This window comes from Euprymna scolopes, chromosome 10 (assembly GCF_053919585.1).
Source record: "Euprymna scolopes isolate OS-2025 chromosome 10, ASM5391958v1, whole genome shotgun sequence".
Lineage (NCBI taxonomy): Eukaryota > Metazoa > Mollusca > Cephalopoda > Sepiida > Sepiolidae > Euprymna > Euprymna scolopes.
In genome coordinates, this window is record NC_136491.1 from 96,058,368 (window position 1) to 96,082,476 (window position 24,109).

Consider the following 24,109-nt stretch of genomic DNA (forward strand, 5'->3'; position numbering starts at 1 on the left):
ACAAAGGCAAAGAAACTTTTGAGCAAAGTGAAACATCCTGCTGTACCACAAACAATCTGGTTCTTTTCCGATGAAAAAACGTTTGCTAAGATCAAAAGCACAACATGCAGAATAACAGACGGCTTGCATACAATCCTAAAGCCTCTCCTAGAGACATGCAGGCTAAATTTCCCCAAACTGTCATGGTTTTCGGATGCGTGTTTGCAGAGGGTGATATGATGCCACCATATTTTTGCAAACAGCATCTCAGGTTGAATTCAGATGTCTACGTGATGTTGCTTACCACTGTGGATAACAAGGGTTAGGATTAAAAATAGACCGTGCCTATGGCAGCAGAATTTGGCCCCCTGCTACATCCCAGAGAAAAGTAAAAAATGGTTGCAACTACACAAATCCCAATGTTTGGCCTCCAAACTCCCTTGATCTAAACCCGGTGGATTATTATGTATGAGGCGCTGTCAAGAAAGATACCAATCGCCATGCCAATACTACTAAAGAGCAGTTAATCGACAGAATTAAAGTGGTTTTTGAGGGTCTTCAAAGGGAAAGCGTATAGCAGCTTGTTACAGGTTCCGGCCCAGATTGAAGCTGCAGTACACGCTAATAGCGGTTATTTTGAGTAAAACTCTTCGACAATAGTGTGATCTCCTTGCCCATTGAATTTCTTTAAAATCAATCAATAGATACCGAGCGCCTTTTCTTTTTCTTGATAAAACTGCCAGATTTATGCCAAACACCTTGTATGTGAAGAGTAAAAAATGGACTTTGGGTTTACGCTTGACAATCTCATAATTTTCAGGGTTCAAAAAAACAAGGTCAACTTTATTTTCTTAAAGGAACTTAAAACGATAATATTTTTAATAGTAACAATTATTTTTATACCTACAGACACTTTCATGGTTACGCAATCATCAATGCAGGAAGTGATAATTACTGCTGGTCAGGAGATTCAAACCCAGTAACAACACACTTGACTACAATTTTGGTGGTCATGAGTTTGAATCCTGTCATAGTCAGCCACACTGATGAGCCATAGTGATGGCGAAACACATGTCTGTGGATAACTATTTTATCTATAAATAAGCAAATATCTATGTAATCTATAAATAAGTGCCATATGCAGCATAATTTACGCTAATAAGTCCATATTACAAACCTTTATTTGTTACTTTTTTGCCTCTCTTTTTCCCAGTTGTCAGGGTTGTCCTCGTTCCTGTGGCTTTCTTTGGTTTTTCGTCTACTATTGTGACCGGTAATATACTGCTCGTTGCTATTTGAGCTACAGGTTCTGAAAATTAGAGCAAAAGAAAATTAAAAATTTATTTTTATTTTTAATGAAAAATCGCTCCAGTTAAGGCATGAAGTTATTTGATGCAATGAGTTAAAAAAAAAAAATGCTACTTCAAAAAAAAAAAAAAAATAGCCAACCATACTTTTTGATAGATTCCGACGTAGGAAACAACAATTTTCTCCCTTTGTCAGAAATATTGCTCATGGAATGTGAGGACTAAAGGACAAAATAAAGGAAACAAGAATTACAAGTGTCTCCTTTACACCTGCATCAAAATATCAAATGTTAGATCGTCTTTATCATTCTAACCCTATTTATTTATTTTTGTGGGAACTGCTCCAGACAAGACATGAAGTCGCTGGTTTTAAGAAACTAAAAAAGAATAATACTTCAAGGTCAAAAATCAGACAACGATATGTGTGAGATGGATAGATTCCAACTCAGAAAACAACAATTCTTCCCCCCTTTGTCAGAAACATCGTCCATGGAATGTGAAGACCAAAAACAATATAGGAAGCGAGATTTATTATGTCTAAAATAAACCGAAAGTACGCTCTCTACTCGTCTTAATTTTAAAACTATGCTTTCTCACGAATCGAAAATCTAAAAATTGAAATGTTACAAATTTTGACATGACTTTTAAGTAGATAACATTACTTCTAATTAGAATTCAATCTTTTTATTTTCGACTTTCGTTACTATTCCAAACAAGTACACAAAAATATTATATTGACTTCTGACTACTGTCGACAAACATAAAGGGAGAGGGAAAGCCTATGGAGTAGCTTCGAAGGGATACTTTCAGCAGGACACAAGAAGACTCTTTAGTTTTAGTTTTAACCCCATGACTTAAAATGTTGTTGAAAAAAATTATACTTAGGCTGTTATTTGAAAAAATGATATCGGGTCGCTTTTAGTATTAACTAGCAGTCCCGTATAAAACAAAAAGAAAAATTAAACTACATTTGAACATATCAGCATAGAGTTTGGCAAGTGCTCGTCTGAGCTCCAATCTCTGGTCCCCCCTCACCAATCTTTCACGATAAACACCAGTCTAGCTGAAACCACTGTTAAAAATTTTCCCCACTCTTTATCTGCCAAAACCAAAACGTACATTCCATGAACAAAGCTTCTTTCTTAGAAGTGCACGTCTGTGGAACTCTGTTCCGTTTGCCTGTTTCCCACCTGATTACAACCTTTTTTTTTTTTTTTTTTTTTTTTTTATTACATTTTCACCCCAAACAAGGCAAATTGCCACTTTGGTGTAGGGGGCTACTATCAGGGGCAACAACTACTGGGGTACTATGTAGGGATTTGGGCAGCAAGGTGTCGGTTCACGTTACACTTGAACTTCTGCACGTCAGTACTGTTGGGGAAGCAGGGACCTGGAATGGAATTCCAGAGTCTTGCGGTTCTGGGGAAGAAACTATTGGAGTAAAAAGATCTTTTACATCTAGGGACCTCTACAGTGTGGGGGTGGGATCTAGTAGCCTGTCGGGTTTGTCGAGGGTGCTCGCGTCGTGGGGGCACAAGTGATTGCAGTTCATCAGAGCATTCACCACTAAAATACTTGTAGAACAGGCAGAGGGATGCAACATTTCGTCGATGGGACAGAGGCTGAAGCTTAGATGCCAGTTCAGGGCCTATCAGATTTGCGACTCTCTTTTGAACCTTGTCAAGGAGCGAGAGACTAGTAGCAGATGCACCAGCCCAGATGTGGCAGCAATACTCCATACATGGGCGAATGGTGGCCTTATAGAGGTACAGGATACTTTCGGGTGTTAGTAGTTTTCTAGCACGGTAGAGAGAGCCTACCTTTCTTGCAGCGGCCCTGGCAATGCCTTCAATGTAATTGTTCCAACTCATGTTTCCTGTGAACGTTAGGCCAAGGATGTCTTCAAATGCAACATAAACAAATTCCTGATGAACCGCCTCCTTAAGTAAGACACTTTATCAAATATCCAATACTAACGTACTGTACATGCAATAACCCTTATCCCTGAGTGGCTTCTGGGCCTTGATAAGTAGTGACTACCTTGTAAAAAAAAAAAAAAAAAGAAGCTTTCCTATAAAATAGAGCAATTTTTAATGCCTATTTATCACTATCTATCCCAAGCAAAGCCGAGTAGATTTTCTTACATAAAAACTATAACAACACACAATCATATATATATATTACTGGCATTGATCGGACTATTGTTTTCATCTTGAGTGTTATTGGTGCAACATTTCGGTTGGACTGGCCTTTGACCGTCCTCAGGCAACTGAAGGAAGCAGCATATATGCTAAAAAAAGAAAAATTACTAAGCAGACCGAGCTAAGAAATTAGTAGCATTTGGGACCCTCTAATTGTAGAAAAAACAAACATTGTACACTCTACAAATTTCGGCGATGGCAGGGAGATAATCCCTTGTGGGTCTTTCTTAGAGTTTCCTCCCTTTTGTCAACCATTTTTTTTTTTTTTTTCACAAATATGAAACAATAACCATAAAACGGAGATTAACTCAAACGAAAACGAAAACGAAAATAACTACGAAACCAGTAACTTTACTCTCTTCTTTCCCAACAACAACTAACATGTCTGAGGATGGTCGAAGGCTAATTCGACTGAAACTTTGCTCAAAATGAGAACAATAGTCCGATCAATATAAGTAATATAAACTATCAGCCCTCGTCTAAAAAATCCAGAACTTTAAAACAGTCATATTGTTTTTTCCCGGACGACACAATCTTTGAACATGTCTGCTCTATACAATATAAAAAAAAATGAAAATATTTCTTCCAGGCATTGCTAAATTTTAACATACCTCGATCTTGTGCTTGACTCGGAGTTGTGTGTGCCGACGCAGCACAACCGCTAGTATATAATATCTTATTTTTTAAATTTATTTTTTTTACTTACAGACACTAGGGTTTTATGCTTATGCAATCTTTAGAGTAGACTCTACCAAACTCCTCCGCCAATTTTTGGTCTAAACATTTAAGATTAAAGATGTAGGTTACCTGAACATGAGTCAAACTTTTTAATATATATATTAATATAATATATATATATATATATATATATATATATATATATATACATATGCACATAATGTCAAACTTTTTAATATATATAATTAATATAATATATATATATATATATATATATATATATATATATATATATATATATATATATATATATATATATATATATATATGCACATAAAGTTATGAACAGTACATAGGGTCCAAGCAAAACCAGGCTGAATTGCTAGTAATAAATAAAAAAGTCCATAGTTATTCATATATTTGGGAGAAATCTTTAGTTTGAAATCGTTAGTTTGAAATCTCAAGTTTTCAATATCAGGAATCAATAAACGTAGTAAACATTTACTCTTGATCATAAGTGTTTTAACTTGTTCGTTTCTTTCTTTTAAATTTATTAAATTCTATTAAAACGTTTTTGTATAAAAAGAATATGAGGAAGTTGTTTTTTATTATTTTCTAAAAAATAATGTTCATCCAAGTTCAAAATTCTAACAAACATATTTCCATAAAAAACGTGTTAACTAAAACTGTTCACATAGTTTTGTACAAGTTTTATGACACTTAAAAAATTCATTAATTTATCAGGTTTTGTTTTTAACAAATGTAGAATACAGCTGTGCTGAAATAATAACATTATTACTTAGAAACCCATTTTAAAAATTATCCAACAGATTTTTCTATAAATTTGATTAAAAAGTAAATATTTTTGCACTAGTAACTTTGTATTTAAATAGTTTCTTTGAATTTAAATCGTTTTCATTAAAAATTATTTATAGTTTGCTTTCATTTTTAAAAATTATTTAAAGTTTGCTTTCATTTTTAAAAATTATTTATAGTTTGCTTTCATTTTTAAAAAATTATTTATAGTTTGCTTTCATTTTTAAAAATTATTTATAGTTGGCTTTCATTTTTTAAAATTATTTATAGTTTGCTTTCATTTTTAAAAATTATTTATAGTTTGATTTCATTTTAATAATTATTCATAGTTTGCTTTCATTTTTAAAAATTATTTATATTTTGCTTTCATTTTTAAAATCTATTCATAGTTTGCTTTCATTTTTAAAAATTATTTATAGTTTGCTTTCATTTTTAAAAATTATTTATAGTTTGCTTTCATTTTTTAAAATTATTTATAGTTTGCTTTCATTTTTAAAAGTTATTTATAGTTTGCTTTCATTTTTAAAATTATTTATAGTTTGCTTTCATTTTTAAAAATTATTTATTGTTTGCTTTCATTTTTAAAAATTATTTATAGTTTGCTTTCATTTTTAAAAATTATTTATAGTTTGCTTTCATTTTTAAAAATTATTTATTGTTTGCTTTCATTTTTAAAAATTATTTATAGTTTGCTTTCATTTTTAAAAGTTATTTATAGTTTGCTTTCATTTTTAAAAATTATTTATTGTTTGTTTTATTTTTAAAATCTATTCATAGTTTGCTTTCATTTTTAAAAATTATTTATTGTTTGCTTTCATTTTAAAAATTATTTATAGTTTGCTTTCATTTTTAAAAATTATTTATAGTTTGCTTTCATTTTTAAAAATTATTTATAGTTTGCTTTAATTTTAAAAAATTATTTATAGTTTGCTTTCATTTTTAAAAATTATTTATTGTTTGCTTTCATTTTTAAAAAATTATTTATAGTTTGCTTTCATTTTTAAAATTATTTATAGTTTGCTTTCATTTTTAAAAATTATTTATAGTTTGCTTTCATTTTTAAAAGTTATTTATAGTTTGCTTTCATTTTTAAAATCTATTCATAGTTTGCTTTCATTTTTAAAATTATTTATAGTTTGCTTTCATTTTATAAAGTTATTTATAGTTTGCTTTCATTTTTAAAATCTATTCATAGTTTGCTTTCATTTTTAAAAATTATTTATAGTTTGCTTTCATTTTTTAAAATTATTTATAGTTTGCTTTCATTTTTAAAAATTATTTATAGTTTGCTTTCATTTTTAAAAATTATTTATAGTTTGCTTTCATTTTTAAAAAATTATTTATAGTTTGCTTTCATTTTTAAAAAGTATTTATAGTTTGATTTCATTTTTAAAATCTATACATAGTTTGCTTTCATTTTTAAAAATTATTTATAGTTTGCTTTCATTTTTAAAAATTATTTATAGTTTGCTTTCATTTTTAAAAATTATTTATAGTTTGCTTTCATTTTTAAAAATTATTTATAGTTTGCTTTCATTTTTAAAATCTATTCATAGTTTGCTTTCATTTTCTTAAATTATTTATAGTTTGCTTTCATTTTTAAAAGTTATTAATAGTTTGCTTTCATTTTTACAATCTATTCATAGTTTGCTTTCATTTTTAAAAATTATTTATAGTTTGCTTTCATTTTTAAAAGTTATTTATAGTTTGCTTTCATTTTTAAAATCTATTCATAGTTTTCTTTCATTTTCAAAAATTATTTATAGTTTGCTTTCATTTTTAAAATCTATTCATAGTTTGCTTTAATTTTTAAAAATTATTTATAATTAGCTTTCATTTTTAAAATTATTTATAGTTTGCTTTCATTTATAAAAAATTTTTTATAGTTTGCTTTCATTTTTAAAAATTATTTATTGTTTGCTTTCATTTTTAAACGTTATTTATTGTTTCCTTTCATGTTTAAAAATAATTTATAGTTTGCTTTCATTTTTAAAAATTATTTATAGTTGGCTTTCATTTTTTAAAATTATTTATAGTTTGCTTTCATTTTCAAAAATTATTTATAGTTTGCTTTCATTTTTAAAAATTATTTATAGTTTGCTTTCATTTTTAAAAAATTATTTATAGTTTGCTTTCATTTTTAAAAATTATTTATAGTTTGCTTTCATTTTTAAAAATTATTTATAGTTTGCTTTCATTTTTAAAAGTTATTTATAGTTTGCTTTCATTTTTAAAATTATTTATAGTTTGCTTTCATTTTTAAAAATTATTTATAGTTTGCTTTCATTTTTAAATTATTTATAGTTTGCTTTCATTTTTTAAAATTATTTATAGTTTGCTTTCATTTTTAAAAAATTATTTATAGTTTGCTTTCATTTTTAAAAATTATTTATAGTTGGCTTTCATTTTTTAAAATTATTTATAGTTTGCTTTCATTTTTAAAAATTATTTATAGTTTGATTTCATTTTAATAATTATTCATAGTTTGCTTTCATTTTTAAAAATTATTTATATTTTGCTTTCATTTTTAAAATCTATTCATAGTTTGCTTTCATTTTTAAAAATTATTTATAGTTTGCTTTCATTTTTAAAAGTTATTTATAGTTTGCTTTCATTTTTTAAAATTATTTATAGTTTGCTTTCATTTTTAAAAGTTATTTATAGTTTGCTTTCATTTTTAAAATTATTTATAGTTTGCTTTCATTTTTAAAAATTATTTATTGTTTGCTTTCATTTTTAAAAATTATTTATAGTTTGCTTTCATTTTTAAAAATTATTTATAGTTTGCTTTCATTTTTAAAAATTATTTATTGTTTGCTTTCATTTTTAAAAATTATTTATAGTTTGCTTTCATTTTTAAAAGTTATTTATAGTTTGCTTTCATTTTTAAAAATTATTTATTGTTTGTTTTATTTTTAAAATCTATTCATAGTTTGCTTTCATTTTTAAAAATTATTTATTGTTTGCTTTCATTTTAAAAATTATTTATAGTTTGCTTTCATTTTTAAAAATTATTTATAGTTTGCTTTCATTTTTAAAAATTATTTATAGTTTGCTTTAATTTTAAAAAATTATTTATAGTTTGCTTTCATTTTTAAAAATTATTTATTGTTTGCTTTCATTTTTAAAAAATTATTTATAGTTTGCTTTCATTTTTAAAATTATTTATAGTTTGCTTTCATTTTTAAAAATTATTTATAGTTTGCTTTCATTTTTAAAAGTTATTTATAGTTTGCTTTCATTTTTAAAATCTATTCATAGTTTGCTTTCATTTTTAAAATTATTTATAGTTTGCTTTCATTTTATAAAGTTATTTATAGTTTGCTTTCATTTTTAAAATCTATTCATAGTTTGCTTTCATTTTTAAAAATTATTTATAGTTTGCTTTCATTTTTTAAAATTATTTATAGTTTGCTTTCATTTTTAAAAATTATTTATAGTTTGCTTTCATTTTTAAAAACTATTTATAGTTTGCTTTCATTTTTAAAAAATTATTTATAGTTTGCTTTCATTTTTAAAAAGTATTTATAGTTTGATTTCATTTTTAAAATCTATACATAGTTTGCTTTCATTTTTAAAAATTATTTATAGTTTGCTTTCATTTTTAAAAATTATTTATAGTTTGCTTTCATTTTTAAAAATTATTTATAGTTTGCTTTAATTTTAAAAAATTATTTATAGTTTGCTTTCATTTTTAAAAATTATTTATTGTTTGCTTTCATTTTTAAAAAATTATTTATAGTTTGCTTTCATTTTTAAAATTATTTATAGTTTGCTTTCATTTTTAAAAATTATTTATAGTTTGCTTTCATTTTTAAAAGTTATTTATAGTTTGCTTTCATTTTTAAAATCTATTCATAGTTTGCTTTCATTTTTAAAATTATTTATAGTTTGCTTTCATTTTATAAAGTTATTTATAGTTTGCTTTCATTTTTAAAATCTATTCATAGTTTGCTTTCATTTTTAAAAATTATTTATAGTTTGCTTTCATTTTTTAAAATTATTTATAGTTTGCTTTCATTTTTAAAAATTATTTATAGTTTGCTTTCATTTTTAAAAACTATTTATAGTTTGCTTTCATTTTTAAAAAATTATTTATAGTTTGCTTTCATTTTTAAAAAGTATTTATAGTTTGATTTCATTTTTAAAATCTATACATAGTTTGCTTTCATTTTTAAAAATTATTTATAGTTTGCTTTCATTTTTAAAAATTATTTATAGTTTGCTTTCATTTTTAAAAATTATTTATAGTTTGCTTTCATTTTTAAAAATTATTTATAGTTTGCTTTCATTTTTAAAATCTATTCATAGTTTGCTTTCATTTTCTTAAATTATTTATAGTTTGCTTTCATTTTTAAAAGTTATTAATAGTTTGCTTTCATTTTTACAATCTATTCATAGTTTGCTTTCATTTTTAAAAATTATTTATAGTTTGCTTTCATTTTTAAAAGTTATTTATAGTTTGCTTTCATTTTTAAAATCTATTCATAGTTTTCTTTCATTTTCAAAAATTATTTATAGTTTGCTTTCATTTTTAAAATCTATTCATAGTTTGCTTTAATTTTTAAAAATTATTTATAATTAGCTTTCATTTTTAAAATTATTTATAGTTTGCTTTCATTTATAAAAAATTTTTTATAGTTTGCTTTCATTTTTAAAAATTATTTATTGTTTGCTTTCATTTTTAAACGTTATTTATTGTTTCCTTTCATGTTTAAAAATAATTTATAGTTTGCTTTCATTTTTAAAAATTATTTATAGTTGGCTTTCATTTTTTAAAATTATTTATAGTTTGCTTTCATTTTCAAAAATTATTTATAGTTTGCTTTCATTTTTAAAAATTATTTATAGTTTGCTTTCATTTTTAAAAAATTATTTATAGTTTGCTTTCATTTTTAAAAATTATTTATAGTTTGCTTTCATTTTTAAAAATTATTTATAGTTTGCTTTCATTTTTAAAAGTTATTTATAGTTTGCTTTCATTTTTAAAATTATTTATAGTTTGCTTTCATTTTTAAAAATTATTTATAGTTTGCTTTCATTTTTAAATTATTTATAGTTTGCTTTCATTTTTAAAAATTATTTATAGTTTGCTTTCATTTTTAAAAGTTATTTATAGTTTGCTTTCATTTTTAAAAATTATTTATAGTTTGCTTTATTTTTAAAAGTTATTTATAGTTTGCTTTCATTTTAAAAAATTATTTATAGTTTGCTTTCATTTTTAAAAATTATTTATAGTTTGCTTTCATTTTAAAAAATTATTTATAGTTTGCTTTCATTTTTAAAAATTATTTATAGTTTGCTTTCATTTTTAAAAGTTATTTATAGTTTGCTTTCATTTTTAAAATCTATTCATAGTTTGCTTTCATTTCTAAAAATTATTTATAGTTTGCTTTCATTTTTAAAAATTATTTATAGTTTGCTTTCATTTTTAAAATCTATTCATAGTTTCCTTTCATTTTTAAAATTATTTATAGTTTGCTTTCATTTTAAAACTTATTTATAGTTTGCTTTCATTTTTAAAAAATATTTATAGTTTGCTTTCATGTTTAAAAATTATTTATAGTTTGCTTTCATTTTTAAAACTTATTTATAGTTTGCTTTAATTTTTAAAAATTATTTATAGTTTGCTTTCATTTTTAAAATCTATTCATAGTTTGCTTTCATTTTTAAAATTATTTATAGTTTGCTTTCATTTTAAAAATTATTTATAGTTTGCTTTCATTTTTAAAAATTATTTATAGTTTGCTTTCATTTTTAAAATCTATTCATAGTTTGCTTTCATTTTTAAAATTATTTATAGTTTGCTTTCTTTTTAAAAATTATTTATAGTTTGCTTTCATTTTTAAAAATTATTTATTGTTTGCTTTCATGTTTAAAAATTATTTATAGTTTGCTTTCATTTTTAAAACTTATTTATAGTTTGCTTTCATTTTTAAAAATTATTTATAGTTTGCTTTCATTTTTAAAATCTATTCATAGTTTGCTTTCATTTTTAAAATTATTTATAGTTTGCTTTCATTTTAAAAATTATTTATAGTTTGCTTTCATTTTTAAAAATTATGTATTGTTTGCTTTCATGTTTAAAAATTATTTATAGTTTGCTTTCATTTTTAAAAATTATTTATAGTTTGCTTTCATTTTTAAAAATTATTTATAGTTTGCTTTCATTTTTAAAAATTATTTATAGTTTGCTTTCATTTTTTGAATCTATTCATAGTTTGCTTTCATTTTTAAAAATTATTTATAGTTTGCTTTCATTTTTAAAAGTTATTTATAGTTTGCTTTCATTTTTAAAATCTATTCATAGTTTGCTTTCATTTTTAAAAATTATTTATAGTTTGCTTTCATTTTTAAAAATTATTTATAGTTTGCTTTCATTTTTAAAAATTATTTATAGTTTGCTTTCATTTTTAAAAATTATTTATAGTTTGCTTTCATTTTAAAAAATTATTTATAGTTTGCTTTCATTTTTTAAAATTATTTATAGTTTGCTTTCATTTTTAAAAATTATTTATAGTTTGCTTTCATTTTTAAAATCTATTCATAGTTTGCTTTCATTTTTAAAAATTATTTATAGTTTGCTTTCATTTTAAAAATTATTTATAGTTTGCTTTCATTTTTAAAAATTATTTATAGTTTGCTTTCATTTTTAAAATCTATTCATAGTTTGCTTTCATTTTTAAAATTATTTATAGTTTGCTTTCATTTTAAAAATTATTTATAGTTTGCTTTCATTTTTAAAAATTATTTATAGTTTGCTTACATTTTTAAAAATTATTTATTGTTTGCTTTCATGTTTAAAAATTATTTATAGTTTGCTTTCATTTTTAAAACTTATTTATAGTTTGCTTTCATTTTTAAAAATTATTTATAGTTTGCTTTCATTTTAAAAATCTATTCATAGTTTGCTTTCATTTTTAAAATTATTTATAGTTTGCTTTCATTTTAAAAATTATTTATAGTTTGCTTTCATTTTTAAAAATTATGTATTGTTTGCTTTCATGTTTAAAAATTATTTATAGTTTGCTTTCATTTTTAAAAATTATTTATAGTTTGCTTTCATTTTTAAAAATTATTTATAGTTTGCTTTCATTTTTAAAAATTATTTATAGTTTGCTTTCATTTTTTGAATCTATTCATAGTTTGCTTTCATTTTTAAAAATTATTTATAGTTTGCTTTCATTTTTAAAAGTTATTTATAGTTTGCTTTCATTTTTAAAATCTATTCATAGTTTCCTTTTATTTTTAAAAATTATTTATAGTTTGCTTTCATTTTTAAAAATTATTTATAGTTTGCTTTCATTTTTAAAATCTATTCATAGTTTGCTTTCATTTTTAAAAATTATTTATAGTTTGCTTTTATTTTTAAAATCTATTCATAGTTTGCTTTCATTTTTAAAAATTATTTATAGTTTGCTTTCATTTTTAAAAATTATTTATAGTTTGCTTTTATTTTTAAAATCTATTCATAGTTTGCTTTCATTTTTAAAAATTATTTATAGTTTGCTTTCATTTTAAAAATTATTTATAGTTTGCTTTCATTTTTAAAAATTATTTATAGTTTGCTTTCATTTTTAAAAATTATTTATAGTTTGCTTTCATTTTTAAATTATTTATAGTTTGCTTTCATTTTTAAAAATTATTTATAGTTTGCTTTCATTTTTAAAAATTATTTATAGTTTGCTTTCATTTTTAAAAATTATTTATAGTTTGCTTTCATTTTTAAATTATTTATAGTTTGCTTTCATTTTTAAAAATTATTTATAGTTTGCTTTCATTTTTAAAAATTATTTATAGTTTGCTTTCATTTTTAAATTATTTATAGTTTGCTTTCATTTTTAAAAATTATTTATAGTTTGCTTTCATTTTTAAAAATTATTTATAGTTTGCTTTCATTTTTAAAAATTATTTATAGTTTGCGTTCATTTTTAAATTATTTATAGTTTGCTTTCATTTTTAAAACTTATTTATAGTTTGCTTTCATTTTTAAAAATTATTTATAGTTTGCTTTCATTTTTAAAAATTATTTATAGTTTGCTTTCATTTTTAACAATTATTTATAGTTTGCTTTCATTTTTAAAAATTATTTATAGTTTGCTTTCATTTTTAAAAATTATTTATAGCTTGCTTTCATTTTTAAAAGTTATTTATAGTTTGCTTTCATTTTTAAAAATTATTTATAGTTTGCTTTCATTTTTAAAAATTATTTATAGTTTGCTTTCATTTTTAAAAATTATTTATAGTTTGCTTTCATTTTAAAAAGTTATTTATAGTTTTCTTTCATGTTTAAAAATTATTCATAGTTTGCTTTCATTTTTAAAAGTTTTTTATAGTTTGCTTATATTTTTTAAAATTATTTATAGTTTGCTTTCATTTTTAAAAATTATTTATAGTTTGCTTTCATGTTTGAAAATTATTCATAGTTTGCTTTCATTTTTAAAAGTTATTTATAGTTTGCTTTCATTTTTAAAATTATTTATAGTTTGCTTTCATTTTTAAAATTATTTATAGTTTGCTTTCATTTTTAAAAATTATTTATAGTTTGCTTTCATTTTTAAAAGTTATTTATAGTTTTCTTTCATGTTTAAAAATTATTTATTGTTTGCTTTCATTTTTAAAAATTATGTATTGTTTGCTTTCATTTTAAAAATCTATACATAGCTTGCTTTCATTTTTAAAAATTATTTATAGTTTGCTTTCATTTTTAAAAATTATTTATAGTTTGCTTTCATTTTTAAAACTTATTTATAGTTTGCTTTCATTTTTAAAAATTATTTATAGTTTGCTTTCATTTTTAAAAATTATTTAGTTTGCTTTCATTTTTAAAAATTATTTATTGTTTGTTTTATTTTTTTAAATTATTTATCATTCCATTTTAATATGTGTATTTAATTATTGTTTGTTTATTCCTAATTCAATTTTTGCAGTATTTAAGTGTCTCTTTCTTAAAACACATAATTTTACATACTCGTACATTACTCTTGTTTTTGCTTTTTAATTTATATTGAACTAGCGGGGGAGGGTAGCGGCATTGCCCGGGTGTTTGTAAGTGTGCGTGTGTTTGGGTAAATGAAAACAAAAATCGTTGGTTGTTTAAAAAAAAACGAAGCCTTGACGCGCAGTTGGAAAATAATAAAGTGTGAAAAAAAACGTGCGACTTGGCAGGTGCCCGTTTTTGACGAGTTAATGACGTCAACTTTGAGCGCGAGTCTGTTCGCTTCTTTTTTTTTTTGTACGAAAAAGCTTAATGCAAATGCGGCGATCGAAAATTGTTGAATATTTATCTTTTGAAATCGGGCAAATTAAATAGACAGGCGACCCCGGTTTTTAACTTGTAGATATTATCATTTAGGCGCGATATAAAAAGTTTTAAGTAGTTGTGAGGCGACCGATCGGTTCTCGGAAAAAAAGCTTTTCTTGGACATACACGAAAACGCACTCACACACACAAAAACATTTTTGCTTTTACATCTATAGATAATATTCAGTTTCAGTATAAATCGAATCGTGTTCTTTTTTTTAAGCAATTTTTCAAAGTTTGGTCTTTTAATTCTATAACGCAAGAAAATATTTATTTATAAAATGTAATTTTGCAGAAAAAACAAACAACTTTTCCCTTTTTTAATTAATTTTCATTTATTTGTCATTTTTTTAAAAATTAATATTGAATAAATTCAGTTTCAGTATAAAGCGTGTTTCTTCTTTTTTTTTTCTTTTCCAATGCAAGATTTAAAGTTTTTTTAATGCTTTTGTAAAAAGCTGTAATTCATTATCAACACTCCGACTGTTTGATAGATCTTGTTTGCTTGGAACTCAGGCGTGACGTCATTTTTCAGTGATGAGGTTGTCTATTTATGAAGGTCACGTAATTATTGCCAGACAAAGAATTTGAACCGAGCTGGAAAGTCACTTTTAACTCTGAAGTTTGCTATTCAACATTCAGACCACCATTAATGAACATGGGAAGGTAAAGAACTTAAGTCCATGTTATGTCAAATTAACGGGCATGAGCAGTGAGCTTAATGTCGCTTATAAATGGGAACTCTATACAACACAGTCTGATGTAGAGCTACCGAACTTGCCATGCAATCCCTCATGGTGAGAAGAGGGAGGTTTCTATGGGTTACATTACTCACTCACACCAATGGAGGTGGGGTCTCATAGAGAATCCTACTTCGTGTTCACATGTTTGTGTCAATAAAGATTCCCACTACTGCCCTCTCATGTTCGTTTGAAGGGATTGCTTTGGATTTGATACCCCAAAACTTTGAAGCTATCACCTACACCTCATTTTCATAACTTTTCATACTTACATAAATCAGAGTCCATTTTTTGAAGACTCTTTTTCAATCCAGTCAACGATGAGTATTTCTGATATATATATATATATATATATATATATATATATATATATATATATATATATATATATATATATATATATAGTAAGTTATAAAATGTATATGGCGATTAAGCTACACTGAATATTCTGCGTTTTATCCACTCTAGGACTCTTCAGGCTGAGAGTCCTAGAGTGGATGAAACGCGGAATATTCAGTGTAGCTTAATCGCCATATACATTTTATAATTTACTAACTAGCTCTACCTACATATTGAGCACCTTTGAAGTAAATACTTAAAGTTTACGCATAAATCTATACTTTCGTATATTAATTTTATGTGAGTAAATTAAGTAGTTATATATATATATATTTATATATATATATATATATATATATATATATATATATATATATATATATATATATGCTATCAAAGAGTAAATTATCAAAATAAGAAAGGCTCAACACTAATAAGAGGAGAAAACAGGTATATTAGATGGAAGATTAAAAATAAAAAAATAAAAGTTATATATAACTTTATTATATCACTAGCAATTGCTTGGTGTTGCCCAGTTGTAAAACATTATATCTTAATTCATACAGAAACTGAGACATTTGCATGCAGGTATTTTTTCCAAACAATTCACTTTTTTTAAGTAAAAAATAAAAATACTCAAGCTTAGATCGAAACTAAAACCTAAAGACAGTGAATCAAGTACGGTAACCATTAGGCCAGCTTGGCATGATCTTTAAAAAAGTGTTTTCAAACCTACTTATTCTTAACATAAGGAATTTGTCATGTGAACTATTCATGCATGTGCATTCGTGAAACAGTCAACAAACAGATAAAATTCTGATGACCCCGCCAAAAAACGTTCCTATTTTTCAATTTTAACTCACTTGGCAACTGTTTTTTTACAGATAGACATTGATTAAAAAGTTTTTCCCATCTGAATACCCTATATACAAAATTTCAAATCTAGATATCCAAAATTCGTTAAGGATATAGGTTAAGAAGTGTCATCACACACACACACACACACACACACACACACACACACACACACACACACACATACACACATTCTCACTTTTATCGATGTATAGATCAAAACAATAAGGAAAAGTAAAGGGGAAAATTAAGAAAAAACATCCTTTAAGCCATGGCATTTCGAAGCTAACTGCTTCTTATCAGAAGAGAAGAAAAGACAGAATTATACAAAATGCAAATATGGAAAAACTTTTGTATGATTCTAACTCTTCTCCTCTTCTGATGAGAAGCATTTAGCTTCGAAATGCCATGGCCTAAATAGTTGTTTTTTTTCTTGATTTTCCCCTTTACTTTTCCTTATGATATAATAAAGTTATATATCACTTTTATTCCCAATTTTTCATATAATATAGACTATACATTATATTTTATATGAATATATTGTTTGACAGGATACTCAAATAAAAAAAATATATATATATATATAGATAGATAGATAGATAGATAAATGGATAGAAAGAAAGAGAGAGAGAGAGAGAGAGAGAAAGAGAGATATCAGAAATCTTTCTACAGGTTCAATAGAGATACAGTACAGATTCGCCACGGAAGTCAGATCAATCTGAAATAAATATCAAAATATTCAACTACTTACTTTGCACAGGTTCTGGTGGTTTTGCAATGGTTGTCAATGGTTTGTAGTCGGCAATACCAGATGACCTGTCGGACTTCTTTTTAGTAACTGAATTGGTAAGGAAAGGAAACAAACTTCTTTTCATTAACATTTTATATACATACTAGCAGGCTGCCTGGCGTGGCACAGTTGTATATACGCATAAACATATTTTAATTCATACAAAAACTGAGGCATGTTCATGCGAGCATTATATTTTCTTTCTAAACAATTCACTTCTTGTGAGTAGAAAAATAAAATACTTGGGCTGAGATCGAAACCAAAACTTAAAGACAGTGAATCAAGTACGACAACCGTTATGCTGGCTTTACACGGCCTTTAAAAAAGTATTTTCAAATCGTACTTATTTTTAACATAATTAATCCCTCGTGTAAACCATTCATGCATGCGCATTTGTGAAACAGTTAGCAAACAGAAAAAAATCCAAAGAACTTCCCGTACCAATTTTTCAATTTTTAACCTTTAACAACCCGTTTTTTTTTTTGTTTTTTTTTTCGGGATAAAACCCGATTAAAAAGTTTTCTATATGTCTGAATATCTTATACACCAAATTCCAAGTCTGTAGATAAAAAAAATCTGTAGAGTATATAGGTTGAGAAGTCTACTTACACACACACACACACACACACACACACACACACACACACACACACACACACGCACACACACACACGCACACACACACACATTCTCACTTTTATAGAAATATGGACGATACTGATAAAAGTTTTTTTTAATAACTTGAGATTTCGATAAATTTACATGGTCTGCCATAAGTAAGTATGCAATTTTATTTCAACATTATAAATGTAACATGAGCGCCTAACATGTGGACACAATTGTAGATCTTAAGCAAAATTGCAAATGGAATAAAAAATTATCTTAAAATGTTTATCAAATAAAATATACAAGGTTCGTTTTCAAAGCTTTTCGTTTTAAGTAGCAATGTCTCCAAATACACTTCTTTTCCAGTATCTGACAAAACGATTTTATTTCTGCTTCCTTTTTATTTTTTGTCGAAACGAATATTTTATTGGTGGTCCTTTCTTAATTTGAGTTATTCGTCGCCAAGTTATACTGAGTAAACCTTTCCTGAGTTCGAATGCCTCCACGCCAAGTTGTTGTGTTCTGGAAGGGTTATCAAGGAGAACACGGACACGGATATGGGTTAGAAAAGTGCATTTGTATTGAAATAAAACAGAATGTACTGAGAACAACAGTCGTAGCACGTACCGCTAAGATGGCGTACTACGAAAGTACACCGACTATACTAGGAGTCGGTACCTCTCAGCCTGTTCATATCTTGTACATGAGTGAGTCCCTACAACAATAAGATAAAGATAAAAATAAACGATAAAAAAGACAAAACTAATCGATAAGATAAAGATGTAACTAATCGATAAAAAAGACAAAACTAATCGATAAGATAAAGATGTAACTAATCGATAAAAAAGACAAAACTAATCGATAAGATAAAGAAGATCTAACTAATCGATAAAAAAGACAAAACTAATCGATAAAAAAGATGTAACTCATTGATAAAGACAAAACTAATCGATGAGATAAAGAAGATGCAACCAATCGATAAAAAAACAAAACTAATCGATAAAAAATACAAAATTAATCGATAAGATAAAGATGCTAATCGATAAAAAAGATAACATAAAAAAGATGCAACTAATCGATAAAAAAGAAAAAACTAATCGATGAGATAAAGAATATGTAACTAATCGATAAAAAAGACAAACGCAATCGATAAGATAAAAAAGATGCAACTAATCGATAAATAAGAAAAAACTAATCGAAAAGAGAAAGAAGATATAACTAATCGATAAAAAAGACAAAGTTAATCGATAAGATAAAGTCGATGTAATTAGTCGATAAAGAAGGCCAAAATTAATGGATAAAATAAAGATGTCAGAAATTGATAAGAAAGACGACAAAGCCAATCAATAAGAAAAAAAAAAAGAACTAATCGATAAAAAAGAAGACAAAACCAATCGATAAGATAAAGAAGACAAAACTAATCGACATGACAATGAAGTTGTAACTAATCGATAAAAAAGAAAACAAAACTAATTGATAAGATAGAGAAAACGTAACTAATAAATAAAAAGAAGACAAAGCTAATCGATGAGTTAAAGATGAAAATAATCGATAACACAAATCACTCAATATGAAAAAGACAAAAATAATTGATAAGACAAAGTAGACAAATCTCCCTCACTTACTCTTTTTGTCTTTCTCTTTCTCTCTCTTTCACTTTAGTGATATATAAGATAAAACTTATAAGAAAAAGATAATAAACCTACTTGATGAGAACAAAAGACAAAACTAATCGATAATGACAAAAGACAAAACTAATCGATAATGAAAAAGAAGACAAAACTAATCGATAATGACAAAAGACAAAACTAATCGATAACAAAAAGACAAAACCAATCGATAATAACAAAAAGACAAAACTAATCGATAATGAAAAAGAAGACAAAACTAATGGATAATGTTGGAATTTTTTTGTACCAATAATAATGCATCCCCCCTGTTTACATTTATTATTTATATTCTGGTTCTTATATTTGATTTTCTGTATTCCGTATCTTATGATGCTTGGTTTCGTATATTTTGGGTTTGTATGAAACTCCCTTTAATTTGAAGAAAAGGGAAATGCTAGCTCCTTGATGACGTCACGAGCCCAGCGCGAAATTCGGCCTCTTTTGAAATTCTGGCGACGAGGATATTGGACGTGGATTCATTGCCCGGCGAAGACAAGGAATTTTGATGCACCTCCTCCAAAGAAGTATTAACCCGGCAAGAATACCCGGACGCGCTGAAAGCGAACTTTTTTTTATGTGGCTACGGTTTGCATGTAAATGGAAGGAGAGAAATTTTTAAAGGACTTGAAAATGAGAAAAAATGGCACAAGCCTGACGGAAATCAATTTGTGAGTACGTTCCTAAAATTTATTGCTTATGAGAGAGTGTTTATGAACTACTATTTTGAATTATACTGTATTCGTTCATGGATACAACATCTTCATTATAAGAACCAGGGTTATTTTTTCATTATATGTTGTTACCTTGGCAGTCTTTGTTTTTGAATTTAATGCCCGGAAAGGGAAAAATTTGCAACTAATTTTATTGTAAATAAAATCTCTTCTTCGTTTTTAAACAAGACCTTTATATTTTATTCTTTACCTCCCCCCCCCCATTTTATTTCATGCTGTTATTTTTTTTTTTCTTTCACTTCAAATTCATCTGAAAGAGAATAAATTTTTAACAATAATGAAAAAGAGGACACAAATAATTAATAATGAAAGTTACAACTCTTGGCGCTGGATTTGTGGTAGATTAGAAATCGATGTGCAAGACGAACAAGCATAATAAGCTACCTCTTTTCTTTCGTTATTTGTTCGGCTTACTCTTGTCGCAGTGTGCGCCCGTTTGTTTTCAATCACAAACACGCTTGTCTGCAGACAGACACATGAAAGACACGCTCCGATCACACATAAAATTGTGATAACTTTTCTTGCTTATCTTCATAACGTAGAAAAAACATATCCACAAAAAAAAAACTACTTTAATTTTGCATCGAGATTAATATATACGCAGTTAATAAATCCCATATACATTTTTTGCTATAATAAATCCGGCCAGAAATTAATTGTAATTATTTGTATGTTTAATGAGCCCATTCTAGTAACTTACTCGTCTTTTCATAAAGCTAGCGACTTTTTCAGCAATCAGCTGAGCCTAGCAAGGACTCCTAAATCCCAACTTTGACGCGCTATTGTCAAGTCATCGAGTCCCTAGTAAACCAGCAGTGGCAGCAGCAATACCCAAATAACCTTTTTCAGAACTAACTACCAAACTATTGATGTAATTCAAACTGCCATTTTAAGGACGACTCACAAACTACCTAAATGCAATTCACAAGGCACTCTCCACTGCTGCTTTTTGAGGCTCCTCTTTCAGTCTGCCACTCTCCAGACCCTGCTCGTGCTTTGGCTCCTCCTTACTCCAGTGAACCACTAAAATCCAGTTACCAGCTCCAGTGCCCATCGACATCCGCCTCTTTGCTCCAATGCCCAAACCTCCAAAAGAAACACCTATATGTGAATGTAGTAATCCGGTGTAAAATTCTACAAGCCTATAAAACAGTGGCTTGATGAACAGAAATTCAGAGTTCTTCTTGGACACCGTGACGCCTGACTTGACTCTCCAAACGCCAATCCCAGAAGACTGGAATGAGGGACACTGAAATCCTGTTAAGTCTGATCTCTAGGGAACACATGCAACCAAGAAGGTAAACTCTCTAACACACACACACACACACCAACAAAACTTTGTTTATTTCCTATTCATGAACTTTATTTCCTATTCATGGACCTAAACAGTAGATCTATAAATATTCTACATATTGTAGTTTATGTAAGCACATAATTGTATACATATTTTCGCTCGTGAGCGATCAAGTAACCAGATAAATTAAATAAGATCTCTTTCATACATACGTATGCGGTTGTTGATCTTCCATTCTTTGGATCATCACTTTTCAATGTGTGGGCCGCGATCTTTATGTTGCTGTTGATCTTCTGTTTAACTAAAGACAAATCTATTCACACATGGAGACACGATGGAAACTTGTTGAGGTTTTCAAAAGTTTTATTAGAGAGAGATAGAGAGAGAGAAAGAAAGAGAGAGGAGGGAGAGAGAGACAGAGTGTGTTCATAGTGAGGAGGGGGGGGACTACCTAGGTTACAATCATTCCCTGTTTATGTGTGATTCTACTTGGGGATTGAGAGATGCAGATGGCAGACATCGAGGTGACATCTGCTTAGATTCTCTCTTCATTGTCGGTCACACCTTGCTTGTTCCACTTCCTTTCATGCACTTAAAACAAACTGTGGTCTTTCAAAGTACATTTATGTTTCGGTAAAATTGTTGATATAAATATATTTTTTTCATCATTTCATGTTTTCTCATCTCATTTTCCCTATGGTCCGCTGTTGATTTTAGCACTTAGTAACTGACGATCCATTCATCTTTTTAGTCACCAATTTAATTACGTATTTATTAATTGTTAGTGTTGTTCTTGGAAATTTCTGAAGATTTCAGCAAAATGTAACGTAGTGCGTATGGCGCATGTGTGAGAAAATCAGCAGCAGCCATAGGATAGCTGACTAGCGAAAATATTAGCAGCAGTTCTCTTAGCACACATGCAAATCAAGCAAGTGTGCACGCACTGACGTCATGGGTAAAAAGAGAAAAGATGAAAGGCAGAAAAAAGACAGCACGTGTTCGAGCAAAGGAAGCAACCGGACATATTTTTACTCGTGGGCGGCAAGAGAGAAAATTTACTGTGTGGTCGAAAAAGTGGGAAGACAAGCAATGACGAAAAACACATGCGTGAAAGAGTGTCTTGACAGACATGTTCGATGCATGAGTGATATTTTGAGCGTTGTCGGAAATTACTGGAAGAAATGGGTTTTTTGGGGGGTTTTTTTGTATTAACCTAAATAAAATGCTGAGTCGTATATTTCATGTTCTTCCTTGTTTGTTTGTTTATTTTTTTTGTTTGTTCCTGCGACGATACTAGACAATGTTTGGGTCCAAGTGGTTGAAATGTAATGACATGGTTCGAGAGTAACGGTCATGTTACAAAAAATACATTACATATAGCCAGGAGCAACACTACAGATTCAGTAATGAAGCAAGCTTTATCCAAGGTAATTATCAAAAGATATGTTCAATATATGTAACTTACGGCCGATATCCATTGCTTCTTCTTTTCCATTAGGAAACCGGGTTTTCTTTTGTGCAAGTCCTTGGGAGACTGAATTGGTCAAAAGAAAAACAAGAAGTAACTGTAGTAATTTAACATTTAATAATCACATAAAACAATGCTAACGGCAGTATCTATGTATTAATACTCTTGTACGTTTCACGAAAGTAGCTATGTTTGTCGCGCTTTCCAGATTATGAATTATTCGATCGAGAGATCCTATTTATTGAAAACGAGAATAGAAGTTGATAACATACTGTAATGTTATGGCCCTTTTAGGCTGTGATCATAGCATAGTATCTGTGTTAACTATTGCAAGCAGAGCCAAGGGTCCAATCATTATTATTATTATTATTATTATTATTATTATTATTATTATTATTATTAATTGATTTGAGCGACGGATGGTCACTGGATCAGTTATTATGATTAGAAGAATAAACAATTAAATTGAGGAAGAGATGATTGATGTGTGAATTGCAAAAGGAATGCAAAAATAGAAAATAGATGTAAACATTATTTGGGGTTTGGATAAACAAATAACTAGATGGGGATATTAGGTTCGTCTTAGATACGTAATGAGGTGACTTAAGAGAACACGTGATGTAGTTAGTTTTGGAGAGATTCAGAGAGTTGAGGTTTGACTACTAAAGCGGACAGATGCTCTAGACAGGGGTGGACAGACAGCCAGGGAGCGGGCTGTTAGAATAGAAAATATAGACGAACTGCAAATCCTGTGAAAACTATTTGAGATAACTGTAATAAATTTATATTATGAACAGAGCAGCAGGAAGATAGAACTCTTCAAGAAAAAGGTATGAAGCATATATTATTCTTCTTATATATGAACTGTAAAATATCCCGTGTGACAAGTCTGATACAACATGACTCACTTTAAACGTCAATATCATATCCTCCTGGCTAAACAACATACATACGATTTATATGTTTATTCTCTGTCCGTTAAAAGAACAATACATCACATCAACTAGATAACACATGACATGTTTTAATATATCATCTCTTCTAATATAATCGATTTACAATAATACTATCAACATTAAATTAATATATATATATATATATATATATATATATATATATATAACCCTAATTTAGTGTTTGTAGTAAGTTATCACCTTCAATTCTTCTTTTTTAATAAATAGGATCTCCCGATCACCGAAGACACAATGTAAAAACAAAATAAAAATAAAAACGATATCGTTTTGTGCCGTACGTGAAACTAAAATATACCTTCTGGGTCTTTTGACTAGGATCAAAGAGTAGCATCCATTCTGTTTAAAAATGGTATAATT

The 24,109-nt window shown here is 26.7% G+C and overlaps 1 protein-coding gene across 5 annotated transcripts in view; it reads right to left on the reverse strand.

The window, feature by feature from the left end:
* The window catches only part of LOC145286152 (uncharacterized), a 484,368-nt gene that overhangs the window by 384,762 nt on the left and 75,497 nt on the right, over positions 1-24,109 (reverse strand). For 4 of the 5 annotated variants that reach the window (XM_080134897.1, XM_080134896.1, XM_080134895.1 and 1 more), the window contains 3 exons: positions 22,776-22,844; positions 16,971-17,057; positions 1,157-1,288 (listed from right to left, as the gene is read on the reverse strand). In XM_080134897.1, the coding sequence (XP_079991023.1) occupies positions 1,157-1,288; positions 16,971-17,057; positions 22,776-22,844 (288 nt within the window). The remainder of the gene's footprint in view (positions 1-1,156; positions 1,289-16,970; positions 17,058-22,775; positions 22,845-24,109) is intronic. The other variant, XM_080134898.1, reaches the window with a different exon arrangement.